At 43.9% G+C, this 25,242-nt stretch overlaps 1 protein-coding gene and 1 long non-coding RNA gene across 2 annotated transcripts in view; one reads left to right on the forward strand and one right to left on the reverse strand.

Moving 5' to 3' along the window:
- LOC134347795 (glucose-6-phosphate exchanger SLC37A1-like) overlaps nucleotides 1-25,242 on the forward strand; it is a 110,607-nt gene that overhangs the window by 19,295 nt on the left and 66,070 nt on the right. Inside the window, exons 4-5 of the mRNA XM_063050222.1 lie at nucleotides 11,213-11,342; nucleotides 21,293-21,371. Coding sequence (XP_062906292.1) covers nucleotides 11,213-11,342; nucleotides 21,293-21,371 — 209 coding nt within the window. The remainder of the gene's footprint in view (nucleotides 1-11,212; nucleotides 11,343-21,292; nucleotides 21,372-25,242) is intronic.
- On the reverse strand, nucleotides 5,002-24,333 carry LOC134347796 (uncharacterized). The gene is made up of 3 exons (XR_010018250.1): nucleotides 23,973-24,333; nucleotides 19,358-19,623; nucleotides 5,002-5,703 (listed from the first exon to the last, which is right to left on the reverse strand). It is a non-coding gene; the product is annotated as an uncharacterized LOC134347796 (long non-coding RNA).

Here is a 25,242-nt window from a genome sequence, read left to right on the forward strand (position 1 = left end):
CACATTCAAGAATAGTTATTCCCCCTCAAACATCAGGCTCTTGAACAGAAGGGAATAATTTCACTCACTTGTCCATCCATTGAGATGTTCCCACAACCAATGATCTCACTTTAAGGACTCTTTATCTCTCTATCTCATGTTCTCATTATTTATTGCTATTTGTTTATATTTACATTTGCGCAGTTTGTTGTCTTTTGTACACTGGTTGAACTTTCATTGATTCTGTTATAGTTAGTATTCTAAACCTTTGCTGAGTATGCCCATGTGTACTTTGATCACAATAAGATACAGGACACAATAAAAAGACATAAAGTGATGTATGGAAATCTTAGGCACCTATATATAGCTACGATGCCCAAGACCTTTGCATTGTACTGTAGTAATTTTATCTATTGTACTGCTGCCACAAAGAAAAAACAAATTTCATGACATATGTGAGTAATGATAAACCTGACTCTGATATGGGTCTCTATTGTGGACGGAGAGTGGGAAGGGGGCAGGGAGAGGGGAATCATAGTTGGGAAAAGAGAAAAGGAATGAGGAGAGCGCGGGAAGCTCCAGAGAGACGTGCTGTAATGATCAAGAAACCAATTGTTTGGAATCAAATGAAGTTGCCTCATTTTGGAGAGGAAGGGAGAACAGCCAGGTGTCTTGGTACATATTGGTACCCATGACATAGGAAGGAAAAGGAAATAGGCCCTGAAAGAGAAATTAGAGAGCTAGGTAGAAAGCTGAGAAGCAGGACCTCTTGGGTAGTAATTTATGGACTGCTGCCTGTGCCATTCATCTGTGAAGGTAGAAACAGGATGATTTGGCAGATAAATGCATGGCTGAGAAGTTGGTGCAGGGGGCAGGGATTCAGGTTCTTGGATCATTGGACCTCTTCAGTGGGAGGTATGACTTGTTCAGAAGTGATGGGTTGCACCTGAACATGAGGGGGACTAATATTTTTGCAGGCAGGTTTGTTAGGGCTGTTAGGGAGGATTTAAAGTAATTTGGCAGGGGGTGGGAACTGGAGTAATAGGACACAGGATAGGACGATGGTAAAAAAGTAAAGATAGTGTGCAGTCAGACTGTCAGGAAGGGCAGGCAGGTGATGGGACTCAGTTGCAACCAATAGGCTGAGTATCAAATCATTAGGGATGCAGAATCAGAAAGGATAGCAAATACAGTACTCAAAGCGTTGCATCTTAATGTGTGGAGTATAAGAAATAAGGTGGATGATCTTGTTGCATAGAACATAGAACATAGAATAGTACAGCACATTACAGGCCCTTTGGCCCACAATGTTGTGCCGACCCTCAAACCCTGCCTCCTATATAACCCTCCACCTTAAATTCCTCCATATACCTGTCTAGTAGTCTCTTAAACTTTACTAGTGTATCTGCCTCCACCACTGACTCAGGCAGTGCATTCCATGCACCAACCACTCTCTGAGTAAAGAACCTTCCTCTAATATCCCCCTTGAACTTCCCACCCCTTACCTTAAAGCCATGTCCTCTTTTACAGACTGCACTGTTGCACTATTACAGATTGTCAGGTATGATGCTGTGGCCATCACTGAATCGTGGCTGAAGGATGGTTGTAGTGGGAGCTGAACGTCCAAGGTTACACATTGTAAAGGAGGGACAGGAAGGTTGGCAGAGGGGGTGGTGTGGCTCTATTGGTCAAGAATGGCATCAAATCAGTAGAAAGATGTGACATAGGATCAGAGGATGTTGAATCCTTGTGGGTTGAGTTAAGAAACTGCAAGGGTAAAAGGACCCTGATGGCAGTTATATACAGGCCTCCCAAAAGTGGCTGGGAGGTGGACCGTAGGTTACGACAGGAATTAGAAAAAGCGAGTCAAAAGGGCAATGTTATGATGGTCATGGGAGATTTTAACATGCATGTTGATTGGGGAAAATCAGGTTGGTAATGGATCTCAAGAGAGTGAGTTTGTTGAATGCCCAAGAGATGGCTTTTTAGAGCAGTTTGTCATTGAGTCTACTAGGGGATCAGCTATACTGGATTGGATGTTATGCAATGAACAGAAGGTGATTAGGGAGCTTCAGGTAAAAGAACCCTTAGGAACCAGTGTTCACAATATGATTGTGTTCAACTTGAAATTTGATAGGGAGAAAGTAAAGTCTGATGTAGCAGTATTTCAGTGGAGTAAGGGAAATTACAGTGGTATGAGAGAGGAGTTGGCCAAAGTAAATTGGAAGGAGCTACTGGCAGGGATGTCAGCAGAGCAGCAATGGTGTGTGTTTCTGGGAAAAATGAGGAAGGTGCAAGACATGTGTATTCCCAAAATGAATATACTCGTGGCAAAATAGTACAACCGTGGCTGACAAGGGAAGTCAAAGCTAATGTAAAAACAAAAGAGAGGGCTTACAACAAAGCAAAAATTAGTGGGAAGATAGAGGATTGGGAAGCTTTTAAAAACCTACAGAGAGCAAGGAAAAGAATCATTAGAAGGGAAAAGATGAAATATCAAAGTGGATAGTAAAAGCTTTTTCAAGTTGTAAAAAAAAAGAGAGATGAAAGTGGATATAAGACTGCGAGAAAATGAGGCAAGAGAAATAATAACGGGACAAAGAGATGACAGATGAACTAAATGAGTATTTCACATCAGTCTTCACTGTGGAAGACACTAGCAGTGTGCCAAATGTGGTAGTGTGTGAAGGATGAGAATTGGGTGCAGTTACTATTACAAGGGAGAAGGTGCTCAAAAGCTGAAAGACCTCAGGGTACATATGTCACCCAGACCAGATGAACTGCACCCTAGGGCTCTGAAAGAGGTAGTGTTAGAGCTTATGGCGGCGTTAGCAATGATCTTTCAAAATCAATTGGATTCTGGCATGGTGCCAGAGGACTGGAAAATTGCAAATGTCACTCCACTCTAAGCAAGGAAGAAGGCCCCAGAAAGGAAATTATAGACCAGTTAGCCTGACCTCAGTGGTTGGGAAAATGTTAGAGTCAATTGTTAAGAACGAGGTGATGGAGTACTAGGTGACACAGGACAAGATAGTACAAAGTCAGCATGGTTTCCTTCAGGGAAAATCCTGCCTTATGAACCTGTTGGAATTCTTTGAGGACATTACAAGTAGGATAGATAAAGGGGATGCAGTGGATGTTGTATATTTGGACTTACAGAGGACCTTTGACAAGGTGTCACACATGAGGCTGCTTACCAAGTTAAGAGCCTGTGCTATTACAGGAAAGTTACTAACATGATTAGAGCATTGGCTGATTGGAAGAAGGCAGCGAGTGAGAATAAAAGCAAGTTTTCTGGTTGACTGCCAGTGACTAATGGTGTTCTGCAGGGGTCAGTGTTGGGACCACATCTTTTTATGCTGTGTATCAATGATTTAGATGATGGAATAGATGGCTTTGTTGCCAAGTTTGCAGATAATATGAAGATTGGTGGAGGGGCAGGTAGTGTTGAGGAAACGGGTAGGATGCAGAAGGACTTAGGCAGATTCAGAGAAAGTGGCAAATGAAATATAATGTTGGAAAATGTATGGTCATGCACTTTGATAGTAGAAATAAATGTGCAGAATATTTTCTAAAAGGGGGAAAAAATCCAAAAATCTGAGATGCATAGGGACTTTGGAGTCCTTGCGCAGAACACCCCAAAAGTTAACTTGCAGGTAGAGTCGGTGAGGAAGGCAAATGCAATGTTAGCATTCATTTCAAGAGGTCTAGAATACAAGAGCACGGATGTGATGCTGAGTCTGTATAAGGTACTAGTGAGGCCTCACCTTGAGTATTGTGAACAGTTTTGGGCTCCTCATCTCAGAAGAGATGTGCTGGCGTTGGAAATGGTCCAGAGGAGGTTTCACAATGATGATCCAGGACTGAAAGGGTTATCACACAAGGAATGTTTTACGGCTCTGGGTCTGTACTCACTGGAATTTAGAAGGATGAGGGGGATCTCATTGAAACCTTTCAAATGTTGAAAGGCCAAGACAGAGCAGATGTGGAAAGGATGTTTCCCGTGGTGGGAGAGTCTAGGACAAGAGGGCACAGCCTCAGGATAGAGGGGCGTCCATTCACAACAGAGATGCAGAGAAATCTCTTTAACCAGAGGGTGGTGAATTTGTGGAATTTGTTGCCACATGCAGTTGTGGAGGCCAGGTTGTTGGATTTATTTAAGGCAGAGATTGATAGGTTCTTGATTCGACACGTTGGGCCCGTGGCCAAGTGGATAAAGAGTTTGTCTAGTGATCTGAAGGTCGCTAGTTCGAGCCTCAGCCGTGGAGCATGCTTGTGTCCTTGAGCAAGGCACGTAACCACACATTGCTCTAGTGTCTGTGTGAGGTGTGGCTCCCCACACAGACTTCCAATCTGAGTCTTGTAAGGCATGAAAATGCCCGACGCAGGCCCCTCATGGTCTGAGTCAACGTTCCCTCCTCTCCCTGATTGAACACGGCATCAAAGGTTACGTGGAGAAGGTTGGGAAATGGAGTTGAGGAGGAGAAAAAAATGTATCAGCAATGATTGAATGTCAGAGCAGACTCGATGGGCCAAATGGCCTAATCCTGCTCCTATGTCTAATGGTGTCTGAGGGCTGGGTGTGTCTGTACCCATACCACCCCCACTCCTTCCCCTGGCACTCCTTCTCTGCCAGTTGTCCCATACCCCTCCCGTGATGCTCCACATTGATAAATACAGTATGGTGCAAAAGTCTTAGGCGCCCTAGCTATATATACGTATGTGCCCAAGACTTTTGCACTATACTGTATATACGTAGATAGTTTGTATGTCCATAAGGTGATGCTAGGCACGAGATGTCACCATATACTACCCTGAGATTCATTTTTGCGAGCATTCACAGTAGATATAAGGAGAGCTATAGAATCAATGAAAAATTATACACAAACAAAAACGGACAAACTACTAAACATGATGTGCATTCAAAGAGGCTTTACAGACTATCAGACTGCCAGTGTTTCTGGGAAAGGATTGACAAACTGGAGTTACAGGAGATTCTGCAGATGCTGGAAATCTAGAGCAACTCACACAGAATGCAGGAGGAACTCAGTGGGTCAGGCAGCATCTACGGATGAAAGTGGACAGTTAAAAATCTTTATTTTTTACATGTACATTGAAACATGGTGAAATGCATTGTTTGCGTTATCATCTTATTTTACAATTGGCCGGTGGCGTAGTAGCATCCACGCTGGCCTTCAAGGCGGTTGGTCCTGGGTCCAAATCCGGCCAGCTCCTTGCACGCTTTCTAGTTGTGGTGGGCTGAGCATCGAGCTAGCAATTTGGCCTCGTAAAACAGACAAATAGGACAGAAATGGCAAGGTGGCTGCCTGAGGTGCCACAAGGCACGGAGAGGAATTCTATTCTGTTTATTTTGCAATGTGCTGGCGGAAACCCACAAGTGTCGCCATGCTTCCAGTGCCAATATAGCGTGTCCACAACTTATTAACCTGAATGTGCAAGGAAACTGGAACACCCACAGTTAACCCACGTGGTCGTGGGGCGAACATACAATCTGCTTACTGTCAGCGGCGGGAGTAGGTTCAAGGGTCAGCACTATGTTGTGGGCTGAAGGGCCTGTACTGTGAGGACTATTCTATGTATATCCCGCCTGAGTTGGGATGACTTCCTTCCACTCTCGTTCTGTGGCTGCTGTCCATGTGGGTCCTCCAAGTTCTTCTGCAGTTGGAGCAGGAGGTGAAAGTCAAAACTGCAGATGCTGGAAATCTGAAATATAAGCAGAAAATGCAGGAAACATTCAGCCCATCAGGCAGCATGTGTGGAGAGAAAAACCATCTTTGTTTCAGATCTGCTATCCTGTATCAGAACTGAGGAGGAGAGAAAAAGCAAAACAGAATCAAGTTTATTATCACTGACTGATGTAAGACCATAAGATACGGGAGCAGAATTAGGCCATTTGGCCCGTCGGATTTGATCTGCTATTTCATCATGGCTAATCCATTTCCCTCTCAACCTCATTCTCCTGCCTTCGCACTGTAACACTTCATGCTCTGACCGATCAAGAAGCTATCAACCTCTAACTAACTAGGCCTCCACATCTATCTATGGCAAAGAATTCCACAGACTCACCAGCCTCTGGCTAATGAAATTTCTCTTCTAAATGGACGTCCCTGTATTCTGAGAATGTGTTCTCTGGTCCTAGACTCACCCTCCTCTGCACACCACTCTGTTGAGGCCTTTCAATATTCGATAGGTTTCAGTGAGATTCTGCACCCGCCCCCCACCATTCTTCTGAATTCCAGTGAGTACAGGTCCAGAGCCATCAACTGGTCCTCGTATGGTAACCCTTTCACTCCCGGAATCACTTTTGTCAGCCTCCTCTGAACCTTCTGCAATGTCAGCACATCTTTTCTGAAAAAAGGGGCCTAAAACTGCTCACATCTCCAAGTGAGGCCTTACCTTTGCTTTATGAAGCCCAACATTGGTTTTATATTCGAGTCATGAAACTTGTTTGTGGCAGCAATACAGCATAAAGGCATAAAAATTACCATAAATTACAAAAGAAAAAGGAATAACCGGGCAGTATCCTGAACTTAATGCAAAAAGAAAACAAAATTGTGAAGTACTGTTCATGGACCATTCAGAGCCCTGATGGCAGAGGGGAAGAAACTGTTTTGGAATTGTTGAGTGTGTGTCTTCAGGCTCCTGTACCACCTGCCCGATGGTAGTAATGAGAAGAGGGCATGTCCCAGATGATGAGGTTCCCTCATGCTGGATATCACTTTCCCAAGGCAGTGCCTCTTGAAGATGTCCCTGACGGTGTGGAGGGTCGTACCGGTGATCGAGCTGGCTGAACCTACAGCCATCTGCAGGCACTTGCCATCCTGTGCACAGGAGCCGCCGTAAACGGCAGTGATGCAACCCGTCAGAATGCTGGACACCTGTAGAAATTTACAAGTATTTTGCTAGAATCTGGAGCAACAGATTTCCTGGAAAAATAAAAAGGGAATCTTGGGGTAATTGGTGATATTCCTGTGCCTAGTGTCACCCTATAGACATGTGAATAATGTATGTGTATTAGCTACATTGTGTAGTCTAGGCAGCGGGAGTGGTGGAGAGAAAAGAACCAAAAAAAAAATTCCCTGATAGGGTGAAATAATGAAGCAATAAAAATCAGATTAATCTTCTTTAGCTGCATAGTGTGTGTTGGAATGGCTGTGGAGGCCAAATGATTGGTGATATTTAAGGTAGGGGTTGATAGATTCTTGACTGGTCAGGGCATGAAGGGATACGGGGAGAAGGCAGGAGATTGGAGCTGAGACGGAAAATGGATCAGTCATGATGAAATCGTGGAGAAGTCCAAATTTGCTAAATGGCTTAATTCTGCTCCTATATCTTATGGTCTTGTGGTCTTATCATATAGCTAATATAGTAATAACTGTTTTTTGCCAACACTTTCCAAACTGAAAGGACTTATTCCTCAACTTCCCTCTGTTTCCTGGCCCATTACCTGATCCTTTTGACACTGAAATCGATTTGGGACTCCTTTAAGCCTCCCCTTAATGTTCTCAGCTCTGTGGGTAGAATGTTGGTAGAAAGTTTCTCAATGATTTGGATTAGCTTGTTGTGAAATTCACCAGAGAACAAATGAATTCCTGGCTTGCCTGAAGCTTTCAGAGTTTCACAAAGATGATGGTAAGTTCATGGAGTGAGCTGTCAGAGGAAGTGGCTGAGGCATCCGCTAGTCTTGCGAGACCATGGATCTGTGCCTGAAAGTCTTCACTCTCCAGGGTGCAGGCCTGGGCAAGGTTGTATGGAAGACCAGCAGTTGCCCATGCTGCAAGTTTTCCCTCTCCACGACACCAGTGTCGTCCAAGGGAAGGGCATTAGGACCCATACAGCTTGGCACCAGTGTCGTCGCAGAGCAATGTGTGATTAAGTGCCTTGCTCAAGGACACAACACGTTGCCTTGGCTGGGGCTCGAACTCACGACCTGGTTGAGGCAGGAACAATAACATCATTTAAGAATCAGAATTTGGTTTGTAAACACAAGATCTGGCAGATAGTGGAAATCCACAGGAACACTCACAAAATGCTGGTGGAACTCTATAGGTTTGGAAGTATCTATGGAATGAATAAACAGTCAATGTTTCTGGCCGAGACCATTTATCAGGAAAGGGGAAGAAGCCAGAATAAGAAGGTGGGGGGAAGAGGAAGAGGACTAGATAGTAGGTGATAGGCAAAGGCAGGTGTGTGTGGGGGGTGTGTGGTATGAAGTGAAAAGCGGGGAGGTGATTAAAGTAAAAGGTGAAGGGTGAAAACAAAGGAACCTGATAGGAGAGAAGAGTGGACCATAGGAGAAAGGAAAGGAGGTAGGCAGCAGAGGGAGGAGATGGGCAGGTGAGTCAGGTTTGTTATCATTATCTTATATACAGAACACGGAACAAACCATTCGGCCCACAATGTTGTGCCAACCATTCAACCTACCCTAAGATCTTTCTAATTCTTCCCTCCCACTTAACCCTGCATTTTTCTATCATCCATGTGCCTATATAGAGTTTCTTAAATGCCCCTAATGTCTCTACCACCACCCCTGGCAGAACTTTCCATGCACCCACTGCTCTCTGTGTAAATTACTTACCTCTGACATCTCCCCATACTTAACTTCCAATCACCTTAAAATTATGTCCCCTCATATTAGCCATTTCTGCCCTTGGAAGAAACCTCTGGCTGTCCACTCGATCTTTGCCTCTTGTCATCTTGTACACCTCTATCACGTCACCTCTCACTCTAGAGAGAAAAGCCCCAGCTTGCTCAGCCTGTCCTCATATGACATAAGGGTCTCTAATTCAGTCAGCATGTATGATGTGATGGTTGTTATTTTGTGGCAGCAGTACAGAGCAAAGACAAAATTACTATAAGTTACAAAATAAATAAATATTGCAAAAAGAGAAAGAATAAGGTTGTATTCATGGGTTTATGGACCGTCAGAAATCTGAGGCTCCTTCGTGATGGATGGCACCTTCTTGAGGCAACGTTTCTTGATGATGTCTTCGATGGTCGGTGAGGGTTACGCCCGAGGGGGGTGAGGGTTACGCCTGAGGTGGGTGAGGGTTACGCCCGAGGGGGGGTGAGGGTTATGCTCGAGGGGGGTGAGGGTTATGCCTGAGGTCGGTGAGGTTTATGCCCGAGGGGGGTGAGAGTTACGCCTGAGGTGGGTGAGGGTTATGCCCGAGGGGGGGTGAGGGTTATGCCCGAGGTGGGTGAAGGTTATGCCCGAGTTGAGTGAGGGTTATGCCTGAGGGGGGTGAGGGTTATGCTCGAGGGGGGTGAAGGTTATGCTCGAGGTGGGTGAGGGTTATGCTCAAGGTGGGTGAGGTTTATGCCCAAGGGGGGTGAGGGTTATGTCTGAGCTGAGTGAGGGTTATGCCCGAGGGGGGGGTGAGGGTTATGCTCGAGGGGGGTGAGGGTTATGCCTGAGGTCGGTGAGGTTTATGCCCGAGGGGGGTGAGGGTTATGCCCGAGGTGGGTGAGGGTTATGCTCGAGGGGGGTGAGGGTTATGCCCGAGGTGGGTGAGGGTTATGCCTGAGGGGGGGGTGAGGTTTATGCCCGAGGTGGGTGAGGTTTATGCCCGAGGGGGGGTGAGGGTTATGCCCGAGGGGGGGTGAGGTTTATGCCCGAGGGGGGGGTGAGGTTTATGCCCGAGGGGGGTGAGGGTTATGCCCGAGGGGGGGGTGAGGTTTATGCCCGAGGTGGGTGAGGGTTATGCCCGAGGTGGGTGAGCCCACAACTTTGTGCAGCTTCTTACGATGCTGTGCATTTGAGCCTCTGTACTGTAAGGTACGTGGAAGGGCGGAGTGAGACCGAACACAGGAAATGTGGAGTAGCTGGGTCGGCAACGACTGGTTGGGCTGAAGGGCCTGTATCCATGCTCTATTGTTCTATGAGTCGATGAGAGAACAGTGAGTTGTTTAGAGGGGTGTGTGTTGAGCGAGCAGTAGGTCTCTACGGTGTATTTGTATGCATCTGTGCTGCTTTAGAGCAGAAGACCATAAGGCAAAGGAGTAGAATTAGGCCATTTGACCCACCAAGGCTGCACCATCATTTGATCATGGCTGATGTATTATCCCTCTCAACCCCATTCTCCTGACTTCTCCCTGTAAGCTTTGATACTCTGCCTAATCAAGAACCCATCAACCTCCATTTTAAATATACTCAATGACTTCTGTGCGGTCCACAGCCACCTGTGGCAATGAATTCCCTAGGTTTGTTTTTTGTGGAGCAGAACATTTTGGCACAGCCCACAATGTTGTACCAAACAATTTAAATTAGTAATCGAATGACTAACTGATTCCTTCTGCCTACACAATGTCCATATCCTTCCATTTTCCTCACATTCACATACCTATGAAGTAGGTACAGAGGAGATGTCAGGGGTGAGTTTTTTACTCAGAGAGTGGTGAGTGCGTGGAATGGGCTGCTGGCGGCGGTGATGGAGGCGGATACGATAGGGTCTTTTAAGAGACTCCTGGACAGGTACATGGAGCTTAGAAAAATAGAGGGCTATGGGTAACCCTAGGTAATTTCTAAGGTAAGGACATGTTCGGCACAGCATTGTGGGTCAAAGGGCCCATATTGTGCTGTAGGTTTTCTATGTTTCTATGTTTATGTTTCGATCAAAACGTCTCTTAATGGTCCCTAATGTGTCTGCCTCTACCACCACCCCAGTCAGCACATCCCAGGCACGCACCACTCTGTGCAAAAAAGCAAACAAACAAACAAACTTACTTGTCACATCTCCCATGAAATTAATCCCTCTCACCTTAACTGCATGCCCTCTAGTGTTAGTCATAACCTGGGAGAAAGATACTGTCTGTCCATTTTATTTATGCCTCTCATAATCCTATAAATCTTCATCAGATCCTGCCCCTGCCTCTGCAGAGAAAACAACCCAAGTTTGTCCAACCTCTAGTTATAGCACATGCCCTCTAAACCAGGCAGCATATTGGTAACCTCTTCCTCGCCCTCTCCAGAACCTCAAAATCCTTCCTGTAATGGGGTGACCAGAACTGTGTGCAGTACTCCAGATGCAGCCTAACTAGAGTTTTATAAAGCTGCAATATAATTTAGTGACTCTTGAACTTCATGCCCTGACTAATAAAGGCACATATGCCATACCCTTTAACTACTCATTTCCCTGTGTAAGGTCTCTTTGATATATTTGTGTGTGTGTGTGTGTCCACCCGGTTTATATTGAACTCTGTTTCTTTATAGAGTGCATTGCATAAGAATTGTGCATTGGCCAATGAAATCGAACTGTACAGCTACAAGGAACATTTGATTCAAGCTAAGTTTCTGGGAAAACCCTTCTCCAATGACACGTGGTGTAGCTGGGCACCCTTTGGTGAGTAACATCGGGATTGGGAAGGGCTGTTTGTGAACGTATTAATTTTGTGATAAGAATAACAATAATTACAGGCTGAATGGGGGGATAATCAGAGTGTTGCGATGAGTAATAGAGGAGCGGAAGCTTTGGATGTAAAGAAAGTAGCTCAGCTTGGCTAACACTGTGAGAGGAAAACGTCAAATACCCTTGTAAACACAAGCAATTCCACAGATGCTGGAAATCTGAGCAACACACACAAAATGCTGGAGCAACTCAGCAGGTCAGGCAGCATCTATGGAGGGGAATAAGTGGTTGATATTTCAGGCTAAGACCCTTTTTCAAGAGCATTTGATGGCTCTGGGCCTATATTCGCTGGAGTTCAGAAGAATGAGGAGGGATCTCATTAAAACCTTTTGCATATTGAAATGTCTGGATAGAGTGCATGTGGAGAGGATGTTTCCTATAGTGGGGGAGTCTAGGACCAGAGGTCCCAGCCTCAGAATAGAGGGATGCCCATTTAGAACAGAGATGAGGAGGGATTTCTGTAGCCAGAGGGGATGGTAAATCTGTGGAATTCATTGCCATAAATGGCTGTGGAGACCAAGTCATTGGGTATATTTAAAGGTTCTTGATTAGCCAGGGTGTCAAAGGCAATGGGGAGAAGGCAGGAGAGTGAGGTTGAGAGGGATAATAGATAATAGATCATTGTGGAATGGCAGAGCAGACTCAACGGGCTAAGTGGCCAAATTCTGCTCCTGTGTCTTATGGTCTTTTGATCAGGATGGAAAAGAAGGGGGCAGAAACCAGAATAAGAAACTGGGGGAGGGGTAGTAGTACAAGCTGGCAGGTAATAGGTGAGGGCAGGTGAGGGGGAAGGTGCTGGAAATTTGGCAGCGTCTACGGAGATGCCAGAGTAAGAAGGTGCGGGGGAGGAATGGAACAAGAGCTGGCAGCTGATGGGTGGATCCAGGTGAGGTGGCGAAAGCAGGACTGGGAGGTGATAGGTGGAGTTAACAAAGGGCTGATGAAGATGGCATCTGATGGATGAGGACAGTGGACCGTGGAATAGAGGGAAGGAGGTGAAAAGGAGAAATGTTGGGAAGCATGGATTGGATGATGTTCAGCTCGAAAGGGCGGGGCACAGGACAGAGATGGGGGTTACTGAAGAAAAAGGATTTCACTGCATCTTAAACACGTGTAAGTCCTGAAGAAGGGTCTCAGCCTGAAACGCACTGTATCTTGCTACATGTGACAACAGAAAACTAATTCTGATTCCAGTTGGGAGTGGTCAGCAAATACTGATACCTCCAGAGATGTCTGCATCCTCTAATAGAGTGAACAAAATCTACATAAGTTGTGGAAGCTGATATTGGAACTGCATCAGACCATAAGACATGGGAACAGAATTAGGCCATTCAGCCCATCGAGTCTGCTCCTCCATTCCATCATGGCTGATTTATTACCCCTCTCAATCTCCTTCTCCTGCCCTCTCTCCATAACTTGACCTCCACAACCCTCTGGCTGAAGAAATCCCTCCTCATCTCTTTTCTAAATGGATGTCCCTCTATTCTGAGGCTGTGTCCTCTGGTCCAAGACTCACCCATTATAGGAAACATCCTTTCCATATCCACACAATCTAGGCCTTTCAGTGTTTGACAGACTTCAATGAGATTCCCCCTCATTCTTCTAATCTCCAGTGAGTTCAGGCCCAGAGCCATCAGAAGCTCCTCATATGTTAACCCTTTGATTCCTGGGTTCATTTCTATTTAAGAGGTCCTTCTGCAGCTGTACAGGGCCCTGGTGAGACCACGCCTGGAGTACTGTGTGCAGTTTTGGTCTCCAAATTTGAGGAAGGACATTCTTGCTATTGAGGGAGTGCAGCGTAGGTTCACAAGGTTAATTCCTGGGATGGCGGGACTGTCATATGTCGAAAGATTGGAGCAACTGGGCTTGTATACACTGGAATTTAGAAGGCTGAGAGGGGATCTTATTGAAACATATAAGATTATTAAGGGATTGGACACGCTGGAGGCAGGAAGCATGTTCCCGCTGATGGATGAGTCCAGAACCAGAGGCCACAGTTTAAGAATAAGGGGCAGGCCATTTAGAACAGAGTTGAGGAAAAACTTTTTCACCCAGAGAGTGATGGATATATGGAATGCTCTGCCCCAGAAGGCTGTGGAGGCCAAGTCTCTGGATGCTTTCAAGAAAGAGATGGATAGAGCTCTTAAAGATAGCGGAATCAAAGGTTATGGGGACAAGGCAGGAACTGGATACTGATTGTGGATGATCAGCCATGATCACAGTGAATGGTGGTGCTGGTTCTAAGGGCCGAATGGCCTACTCCTGCACCCATTGTCTATTGTCTATAAATTTGCCCGATTCCAGAGTTCTCTCTGACTTAGTTGCCAAATACCTTCACACAATTCTGTTTATATTTACTAACAAGTGGGCTATTAATTCCAACTGTATGAGGGGGAATTTCTCTGAGATGAGGAAAAATTGCTTCAGCCAGAGGATAGTGAGTGAGTCTGCAGAATTCATTCCTGCAGATGGCTGTGGAGGGCAGGTTATTCTGTGTATTTAAGGCATAGATTGATAGGTTTGCCATTGGTAAGGGGTTAGATGTTACAGGGGAGAAGGCTGGAGAATGGGGTTGAAACAAAAATTATCCATCAAGAGTTTAGAGATTGAATGAAGGAGTAGACTTGATGGACTGAAAGGCCCAATTGTGCTCCTATAACTTGCAGTTTATTGTCTATACCAGATATTAGGAACTTAACTTAGCAGTATAGACAGATCAGCACTTAGACATCGGGGCATCAGCGCAGAGTGCCCAGAAAAACCTGAATTTTCTGGTACACTTTCGGGGATTGTATGTGAATCTATGTTTAAGGTCTGTGTCAGGGCTGTTTATCCTGCCCTCAACTCTTATCCCCTTCCTCAACATGACATCGATAAGTAAGGTCTCATGAAATTGGAATTTGGTGTGTCTTTCAGACTTTCAGAAACATTTTCCATTGCAACGTGGATTGTGGAGAGATATCCTAAAATCATCTGATAGTGGTATCTAAAGTTATCATCGTTATGTGCCATGTCATATGACCTGTGTGATCATGGCCTTTGACCATGGTGGCTCTTAGCAAACTTTTCTGCAGAAGTGGTTTGCTATTTCCATCTTCTGGGCAGTGTCTTTCAGGCCAGGTGACCCCAGCCAGTATCGATACTCTTCAGAGACTGTCTGTCTGATATGCACCAGCTGCCCATATGACCAGCCACCACCTGCTCCTCTGGCTTCACGTCACCCTGATCGGGGCCTCGACTGGTGCTAAACCTTGCCCAAGGGTGACCTGCAGACCAGCGGAGGGAGAAACGCCTTGCACCTCCTTTGGTAGAGACTTATCTCCGCCTGCCACCCAGTTATTTAAAATATCAATAGAATATTCCCATTTCTCTGCAGCGCCCTGGTCTGTAGCTTCAACAATTTTTCCAAACGTTCAGCTGATTAGAGTCATAGAGTCATTGAGCTAGGAGATGGTATTCTTCATGCTGATCACGGTGTCCACCAATGCTAATCCCATTTAAACATTTCCTTTCCATGAATTTATCCTAAAGCTATCTAAATGTTATGATTGTACTTGCTCCTGTCTCAACTACTTTCTCTGGCAGCTCGTTCCATGTGTACTGTGTGAAAGTCTTAGGCACATATTTATAGCTAGGGTGCCTAAGACTTTTGCACAGTCCTGTAGTAAATTTATGAATTACATTGAACTGTTGCCAAAAAAACCCAAATTTCCTGACATATGTGAATGGTGATAAACCTGATTCTGATACGGGTCTCTATTGTGGACTGAGAGTGGGAAGGGGGCAGGGAGAGGGGAATCATGGTTGTGAAAAGGGAAGGGAGAGGGGAGGGAGCTGGAAGCACCAGGGAGACAATCTGTAATGAGCAATAAATCAGTTGTTTGGAATCAAATGACCTTGCCTGGTGTCTCATGGCTTGGTGCGTCTGCACCCATACCACTCCACCGCCCTGGCACTCATTCTCTGCCACTTGTCCCAAGCCCCTCCTGTGGCTCTCCACCCTCACCATTCCCAACATTCTGTGCTCCCACGGGAATTACAAGCTCACTCTCTGATCTACGTTGACAAGTACAGTACGTTACTATGCAAAAGACTTTTGCACAGTACTGCTTATATGGTTGTGAATGGTTACAGGGAGAAGGCAGGATAATCGAGAGGGATAATAAATCTGCCATGAACGATTGGCAGAGAAAACTCGATGGGCCGAATGGCCTAATTCTGCTCCTATGTCTTATGGCGTTGCGGTCAGATATACTCCACCTTCTGTGTGAAGAAGCTGCCCCCCCCCACATCCCTTTTAAATCTTCCCCTCTCATCTAAAGCAGTGCCCTGCAGTTTTTGGGTGCCTTTCTCTGAGGAACAAGACTGTGCATTCACCATTTCTATGCCCCTTATAATTTGTACACGCTTATTAGAACATACAACATGACAGCACAGTGCAAGCTCTTCAGCTCTCAGTGTTGTGCCGACCTTTTAACCTACTCCAAGATCAATCTAATCCTTCCCCTTAACAATGTTACAGTAGTGTTGGGGGATTTCAATATGCAGGTAGATTGGGAAAATCAGGTTGGTGCTGGATTCCAAGGGGAGAATTTCTGGAATGCTCCGAGATGGCTTTTTAGAGCAGCTCATGGTTGAGCCCACTAGTGGATCAGATATTCTGGATTGGGTGTTGTGCAATGAACCGGAATTGATTAGAGAGCTTAAGGTAAAGGAACACTGAGGGGTAGACGATTATAATATGATTGAATTCACACTGAAAGTTGAGAAGGAGAAGCTAAAATCAGATGTATCAGTATTACAGTGGAGTAAAGGGAATTGCAGAGGCATAAGAGAGAAGTTGGCAAGAATTGATTGGAAAAGAACACTGGCAGGGATGACGGCAGAGCAGCAATGGCAGGAATTTCTGGAAGCAATTTGGAAGGCACAGGATATGAACATCCCAAAGAGGAAGAAGTATTCTAAAGGAAAGATAACACACTGTGGCTAACAAGAGAAGTCAAAGCCAACATAAAACCCAAAGAGGGGGCATATAATGGAGCAAAAATTAGTAGGAAGTTAGAGGATTTGGAGGCTTTTAGATACCAACGGAAGGCAACTAAAAAGTCATGAAGAAGCTAATGATGAAATACAAAAGTACGCTAGCCAATAATATTAAAGGGAATAACAAAATTTTCTTCAGACACATGAAGTGTAAAAGTGAGGTGGGAGTGGATATTGGACCGCTGGAAAACTATGCTGGAAGGGTAGTAATGGGGGACAAGGAAATGGCAGATGAACTGAATAAGTATTTTGCATCAGTCTTCACTGTGGAAGACACTAGCAGTGTTTGGAAGTTCCAAGTGTCAGGGATCATGAAGTGTGTGAAGTTATCATTACTAGGGAGAATGTTCTTGGGAAACTGAAAAGTCTGAAGGTAGATAAGTCACCTGGACCAGATGGCATACACCTCAGGATTCTGAAAGAGGTGGCCGAAGAGGTTGTGGAGGTATTAGTAATGATCTTCCAAGAAACACTAGATTTTGGAATGGTTCCAGAAGACTGGAAAATTGTAAATGTCACTCCACTCTTCAAAAAAGGAGGAAGGAGAAATTGGCTAGTTAGTTTAATCTCTGTGGTTGGGAAGATGTTGGAGTCAATTGTTAAGGATGAGGTTTCAGGGCACTGAGAGGCACATGATAAAATAGGCCACAGTCAGCATGGTTTCCTCAAGGGAAAATCTTGCCTGACAAATCTGTTGGAATTCTTTGAAGAAATAAGAAGCAGGATAGACAAGCTACGAGCCCGTGGTATTACAGGAAAGATTCTAGCATGGATAAAGTAGTCGCTGATTGGCAGGAGGCAAAGAATGGGGATAAAGAAGCATTTTCTGATTGGCTGTTGGTGACTAGTGGTGTTCTTTGTTAGGACCAATTATTTTTACGTTATAAATCAATGATTTGATTAATGAATTGATGCCTTTGTTGCAAAGTTTGAAAACTATACCATGAAGGATTCCATGAAGTTTAATTTGTGGGTTGAGTCTGTGGTCAGGAAGGCAAATAAAATGTTTCCATTCATTTCAAGAGAACTAGAATATAAAAGCAAGGATATAATTTTGAGATTTTATAAAGCAGTGGTGAAGCCTCACTTGGAGTATTGTGAGCAGTTTTGGGCCCCTTATCTTCAAAAGGATGTGCTTAAACTGGAGATGGTTCAAAGGAGGTTCACGAAAATGATTCCAGGATTAAACTGTTTGTCATATGAAGTGTTTGATAGCGCTGGGCCTGTATTCACTGAAATTCAGAAGAATAAGGGTGGATGTCATTGAAACTTAATAGCGAAAGGTCTTGATAGAGTGGACGTGGAGAGGGTGTTTCCTATGGTAGGAGTGTCTAAGGCCAGGGGACACAGTGCCAAAATAGAGGAGCGTACTTTTAGAATGGAGATGAATAATTTCTTTATGGAGACAGGGTTAAGTCTTTACATTTAAGGCAGACGCTGATAGATCGATTAGTCAGGGCATGTGAAGGGATGTGGGGTAGGGGGCGGGAAGCAGGAGACTGGAGCTGAGAGGGAAAATGGCAGAGCAGACTCGATAGGCCGAATGGCTTAATTCTGCTCCTATATCTTGTGGTCTTATGGTCTTGCATAACCCTCCATTCTTCTATCATGCATGTACCTATCTAAATGTCCCTAATGTATATTTTCTATATCTCACCCCTTGCAGTGCATTGCACGTACTCATCACTCTCTGTTTTAAAAAAAAATTACCTCTGACATCACACCTATATTTCCTTCAAATCACCCTAAAATTATACCACCTTGTAATAGCCTTTCCTGGCTTGGAAAAAAGTCTCTAGCTATCCACTCAGTTTCTACCTCTTCCTCTTGCACACCTCTACCAATTCACCCCTCACCCTCCTGTCCGAAGCGAAAACCCCAGCTTGCTCAACTTATCCCCATGTGCCACGCTGTCTCATCCAGGCAGCATCCTGGTAAATCTGCTCTGCACCCTCTCTGAAGCTACAATGAGTTGATCAGAACTGAACACGATATTCCAAGTGTGGTTAATCAGGGTGTTATGGAGCGGTAACATTACCTCGTGGCTTTTGAACTTAATCCATGACTAATGAAGAGCAGCAGGTCATCTGTCAGCCCCTTGCATTTCAGCCTGTCCAACCTCCTCCCTAAAATTCAGAACCTGAGTCCTGGCAATATCTCGTAAATTTTCTTTGGACTCTTCCAGTCTCATGATATCCTTATTCTAACAGGCTGACCAAAACCGTACAGAATACTTCAGCCTCACCAACGTACAACTAGATAATCAGAATGGCCAGATCAAATGCAAACTCAGATCCTGTCACAAATATCTACGTAGCTAAAATCTGACCTACAGAACATTATAATTTGTTTAACGAAGCTGCATTCACCAATTTACAGAAATTATACAGGAAATCATGCAAGCGTTATGACATACACCAGATACTGTGTTCCCTCTGAACCGTGTGGGTGCGCGGCCGCATGGTAACTGAAATGCTTTCGCACACGTAGCCTTTCTTAAAAATATTCTTTTATCTATTGAGATACAGTGCAGAATAGACCCGTCCAGCCCTTCAAGCTCTGCCTCCCAGCAATCCCCCGATTTAATCCAAGCCTAATCTTGGGATAGTTTACAATGATCAATTGACATAGTACATCGTTGTAATGTGGGAGGAAACTGCTGCGGTCATGGGGGAACATACAAACTCCTAACAAACAGTGGCGGGAATTGAACCTGGGTCGCTGGCGTTATGCTAACCGCTATATCACCATGCTGCCCTCACACGTATACAAATACGTGAATGTACAAGTGTAAAGGCCCATAGCACCATGTCAGCAGCATTCACAGAAAACATACAGTCACTTATACCAAACTTTTATAAGAAAGAACACAATTAGAATATAGAAAAGAAAATCCATTGCAGTACCAAGTGGTCACAGTGTTGCTGTACTGAGATGGTGATTAGGGTTGTGTCGGTTCATTCTCAATCCAATTGGTTGAAGGGAAGTAGCTGTTCCTGAACCTGGTTGCATGGGACTTCAGACTTGTGTTCCTCCTGTCCGATGGGAGCTGTGAGGAGAAGCCTCTGTTACTGCAAAGTTGGAAGTTTCTTCTATATAATGTTAATATAAAGTGTTGTCACAGTTTTCAAGCCACGTTGAAATTTTCTGCTCTGAGCAATGGTTGGTCTGCCTGTAAAAAAAAAATGAGAGGGAACGTTGGCCAGACAGCTCTCAAGAAAGATGAAGGAGATTTGATAACAACTTTTAGATGACACTTGGATCAATGTATGGATAGGAAAGGGATGTGGACCAAAAGCAAGCTAATGGGACTGGCTTAGATGACATCTTGGGCCAAAGGCTTTGTTTTCTGTGACTGATCAGCTTCACTTTTGGAACATACCTCAGACTCAAGAATGATTTTTTACTCTTTATAATTAGTCATAAGTTCAAAAAATGCTGTTGTATTCGATCTACAGTCAATGCAGTAAATCCTTAATGCTTGTCTTATGATGATAGATTGAGCTGGATACAGACATCCCACCTCTCTCGGAAGTTCCGGGAGTCTCCCGCATATTAATAGTCGCTCCCTGATGCCTGCAAATTATATACAATATCGCGGAAATCAATTTTTTTTGAGAGAGAGAGAGAGAGAGAGAGCGAGGGCAAGTGACAGCATGGGAGAGTGCGCGAGTGAGAGAGAGAGCGCGACAGAGCGAGCGCGAGAGCGACCACGAGAGAGAGAGTGAGAGCATGGCAGAGTGTTCCAAAAAAAGAAAATGTAAAACCTACATCACCCCAGACTACACTAAAGTGTACCCCTGCCTAATAGGGGTCAAGAATAATGACAGTGTTGCTCGCTGCACTGTTTGCAACGGTGACTTTTCTATTACCCATGGTGGGTTAAGACTGTAAAAGACATGTTGAGGTGAGTTTAACAGGTGCCATTTGTTCATTAGCATAGCTAACGTTATTTAAACTAGCTGGCTGGCTGCTAAGGAGCTACTCTATTGCAGACATCCCACCTCTCCCAGAAGTTCCAGGAGTCTCCCACAAATTGATGGTGCTACCTCCCTGAAATGAGTTTTTGCAGGGTGGGATGTCTGTAGATAGATTTCTTCTTTGGATGAGGGAGGACGAGAGGTGGCTTGATAAAAGTGTACAAGATGATAAGAGGCATAGATCGAGTGGATAGACAGAGACTTTTTTTTCCTGGGCAGAAATGGCTTATATGAGGGGGCATAATTGGAGGAAAGTACAGGGCAGGGATGTCAGAGATAATTTTTTTTATACAGTGGTGGGTGCATGGAATGCCCTGCTAGGAATGGTGTCAGAGGCAGACACATTAGGGACATTTCAAAGACTCTTAGGTAGGGACATAGATGACAGAAAAATGGAGGGCTATGTGAAAGGGAAGGGTGAGATTGATCTCAGAGCAGGTTAATGGACTAGAACTACATTGTGGACCAAAGGGCCTGAACTGCACTGTAATGTTCTATGTTCTCCACTCTCACAATGTAGTGTGTCATTGCAGCTGTAATAATTGGAAAAAAATGACACTTTTTCCATTTGTATTTGCTTGCAGAAACATTTCACAAGTCTGCGTTGTGAGAGAATTTGGCTTCAGAAAGTATTTGAGTGTAACAGTGAGTTACTGTTGGTAGGAAGAGCCCCTTGGCATGAAACTAGGCACCTATAACTATCCAAATGGCAAAGATACCAGACTGGGAGCTTGTTGGCTGGCAAACTCTCACAAGTTCCTCACAAAAGGGTGGGAGAAATGGGGAAAATATTAAAATAAAGTTTGCAAAGTTATTATCAGCATTGTCTAATTACGATCTTGTGTTTAAATTAAACTGTAGATAAAAGTAATTATAAACAACTCCTGGGAGCCTTGGATTACTCCTTCCTCTGTGCCTATGCTGTTGGAATGTACGCCAGGTAAGATCTCAGTACCAAATCACGCACAGTGAATCAGAATCAGGTGCATTATCACTGACCTATGTCAAGAAATTTGTTGTTTTGTGGCTGCAGTATGATGGGAACTGCAATGATAGGGCTCAGGGTGGGCCAGTTAGTATACGAGTCAATGTATTGTGTGGTGAGACTGTGAGGAAGGACTGGCAGATTACAGGGCAAAATTGCACTCAGTGGGCTGAGTTGATGTGTAACAGAGAGACAAAATCAAAATGGGTGATGAATACAGGACTGAAGGTGTAATATTTCGATACACGCAATGTGTGGAATAAGTTGTAGTGCAGTTAGACATTGGCTGGTGTGATGTTGTGAGCTGAGTCGTGGTTGAAAGAAGATTCTGATTGGGAGCTTAACATCTGATGATAGGAAAGGAAGGGTACATCGCATTGGAGTTTCTCTGGTTAGCGGGCGATTTCCCTCCACGCCTCTCTGACGTAAGCAAGTTACAGCAGTGGTTTGCCATTGCCTTCTGCCAGGTGAGTTTCCAAAGAGATCACCAGCTCGTAACCCTGCACGGAGGGGAGCCAGCTGGCTGGATTCGAACTTGGGACCTTTCGTCCCGAAGTCCGATGCTGATGCCACTATACCACCAGCCGGGTCCATATCTACTGATACACCTTGTATAAAAGGATAGGCAGGTAGGCAGAGGCGATGGGTTGGCTCTGTTGGGTAAAAGTGAAATTAAATCTTTAGAAAGAGATGACATAGGATCAGAAAGTATTACATACAAGCAGTGGCCAGGATTTGTGATTCAAATTACAACGTAAGATAGAAAAGGCATGTCAAAAGGGCAATGTTGCAATGGTCATGGGAGATTTCAATGTATAGCTAGATTGGAAAAATCAGGTTGGTACTGGATCCCAAGAAAAGGAATTTGAAGAATATGTATGAGAGCTTTTCAGAGCAGCTTGTGGTTGACCCCACAAGGGGAAAGGCAATTCTGGATTGGGTGTTCTGTAATGAACCAAATTTGATTAGGAGGCTGAAGGTAAAGGAGCCCTTTGGAAATTCTGAAAGAGGTTTTTTCAAGAATTACACGATTCTGGAATGGTTCCTCAATGTCACTTCACTCTTTAAGAAGGGAGGGAGGCAGAATTAAGGAAAATGTAGACCAGTTAGCCTGACTTCAGTGGTTGAGAAGATGTTAGAGTCCATTGTTAAGGTTGAGGTTTTGGGGTACTTGGAGGCTCATAATAAAATAGGCTTTAGTCAGCATGGATTCTTTCAGGGGAAATCTTGCTTGACAAATCTGTTGCAATTCTTTGAGGAAATAACAAGCAGGATAGACAAAGGAGTTATGTATTTGATGTTATGTATTTGGATTTTCAGAAGGCCATATATGAGGCTGCTTAACAAGATAAGAGCCAATGGTATTACAGGAAAGATACAATCAAGGACAGAAGATTGGCTGACTGGCTGGAGGCAAAGAGAGTGAATAAAGGGGTCCTTTTCTAGTTAGCTGCTGGTGACTGGTGTTATTGTGCAGGGGTCGGAGTTGCGACCGCTCATTTTCATGAAGAAGACAGAATGGGGTTGAGTGGGATAATAAATCATCCATGATTGGATGCCAGAGCAGGCATGATGGGCTGAATGGCCTAATTCTGCTTCTCTGTCTAATACGTTAAAAATACAAGAAAATATTACAAGAAGAAAAAAATGCAAGAAATTTTAACACTCAGTGGTGACCTTATTAGGTACCTCCTGCACCTAATTTAAGATTGTTTAACGCAAACACGAGGAAATCTGCCAATGTTGGAAATTCAAGCAACACACACAAAATGCTGGTGGAACGCAGCAGGCTAGACAGCATCCATAGGAAAAAACACAGTCGACGTTTTGGGCCGAGACCCTTCATCACGACTAACTGAAGGAAGAGATAGTAAGAGATTTGAAAGTGGGAGGGGGAGGGGGAGATCCGAAATGATAGGAGAAGACAGGAGGGGGAGGGATGGAGCCAAGAGCTGGACAGGTGATTGGCAAAAGGGATACAGAGCTGGAGAAGGGAGAGGATCATGGGACGGGAGGCCTAGGGAGAAAGAAAGGGGGAGGGGAGCCCAGAGGAAGATGGAGAGCAGGCAAGGAGTGATTGTGATCGTTAGGGGGAAAAAAGAAAAAAATAATAAATAAGTAAGTAAGTAAGTAAGGGATGGGGTAAGAAGGGGAGGAGGGGATTGTTTAATGTCATTTTCAGTACTCAAGTGTAGAGAACAAAATAATTGCTTCTCCGGATCTGATGCAGCACAAAAAAATAAAATAAAGAGCGGAATGGTAATAGAAATATGCAATAACCATAAATACATAAGAAAGCTTATGTAGATTGATTGTATGCCCATAAAGTGACACGAGGCACAGGAGTGTCTGTACATAAGGTGACTGACAGGAAATGATAAAGTTGTGGTGGTTGGGGGTGTGGAGGGGAGGGTTAGTGAGTGGCCTCTTTATTCGGTACCCCTATATGCCTGCTCATTACTGCAAATATTTAAGAATCCACTGGAAGCTCATTCCACACTCCTGCCACTCTCTGAACGAAGAAGGTACCCCTCATGTTCCCCTTAAACATTTTACCTTTCACCCTTAACTCTAGTTGTAGTTTTTTCCCATTGGGTGGTTCCGGAGCATGCGTATTTTTTATTTGGTTGTATTCTTCATCACCGCCATCTTTGATCATCCCGTATTGGTAGGTGCTCTGTGCATGTATAATGTAGAATAAAATTATAGTATGGTATTTAAACAGATTAATATAATAAGTTGGAATGTACGTAGTTGGAATCATCCTATTAAACGAAAAAAGACTTTTAAAATTATTAACTGATTCCAACCTGATACAATTTTTGCTCAAGAGACACATATCAGGGTGGGAGATCAAAATAGAGTTTTTAGATGGTGGAATGGTCTGCAATTCCACTCTACTTCTCAGAGTAAAACAAAAGGCCTGTCTATTTTTATTAAACCTAATATATTTATTCAAGAGGATATTGAATCTGATTCTAATGGTAGATTTTTAATTGTTAAAGGAACAATCTGTAACAGCAAAGTTTTTTTAGTTAATTTGTATAGTCCTAACTTAGATGATCCTTTTTTTAAAAAGGTATTTGCTTTAGTGCCTGATTTAAATGAATATATGCTGATAATGGGTGGGGATTTTAATTGCTGCTTAAATCCAATGATTGATAAGAGCTCAACCAATCAGCAACTTCCAAATCGATTCGCGTCATTTATTAATTCCTTTTTGATTGATTTTGGGTTGATTGATTTGTGGAGGTATCTCCATCCTGATAATAGAGAATATTTTTTCTTCTCAGCTAAACTTAAAAAAACAAACTAAAGCGGAATTAGAATTTCAAAACAAATTAAAGATTTAGATAATATCTATGCAATTTCCCCCAATACTGATTTATTTAAACAAAGGGTGGAACTTCAATCACAATATAACCTGTTATTAACTCATCTCATTGAAGGATATTTGCTTAAGTTAAAGAGTCAATTTTATATATTTGGAGATAAAAATAATAAACTGCTCGCATCTCAATAAAAAAATTGATTATATTATAATTGATCCCTGTTTCTTGCCTAGTGTTAAAACTTGTGAATATGACGCTATTGCTATATCTGATCATGCACCTCTGAGTTTGTCTTTTGAATTTGATGATGTCATTCTTGTCCACCCACCTTGGCACATGTCTGAGACATTATTGCAAAACTCTGACTTTGTCAGTTTCATTGAAACCCAGATAAAAGAATTTTTTCTTTTTAATGATATAGTGGGTATGTCTAAATTAGTTATATGGGATACATTTAAAACATTTTTGCGTGGTCAGATTATTTCTTATTCAGC

The sequence above is a fragment of the Mobula hypostoma genome, chromosome 6, assembly GCF_963921235.1.
Source record: "Mobula hypostoma chromosome 6, sMobHyp1.1, whole genome shotgun sequence".
Lineage (NCBI taxonomy): Eukaryota > Metazoa > Chordata > Chondrichthyes > Myliobatiformes > Myliobatidae > Mobula > Mobula hypostoma.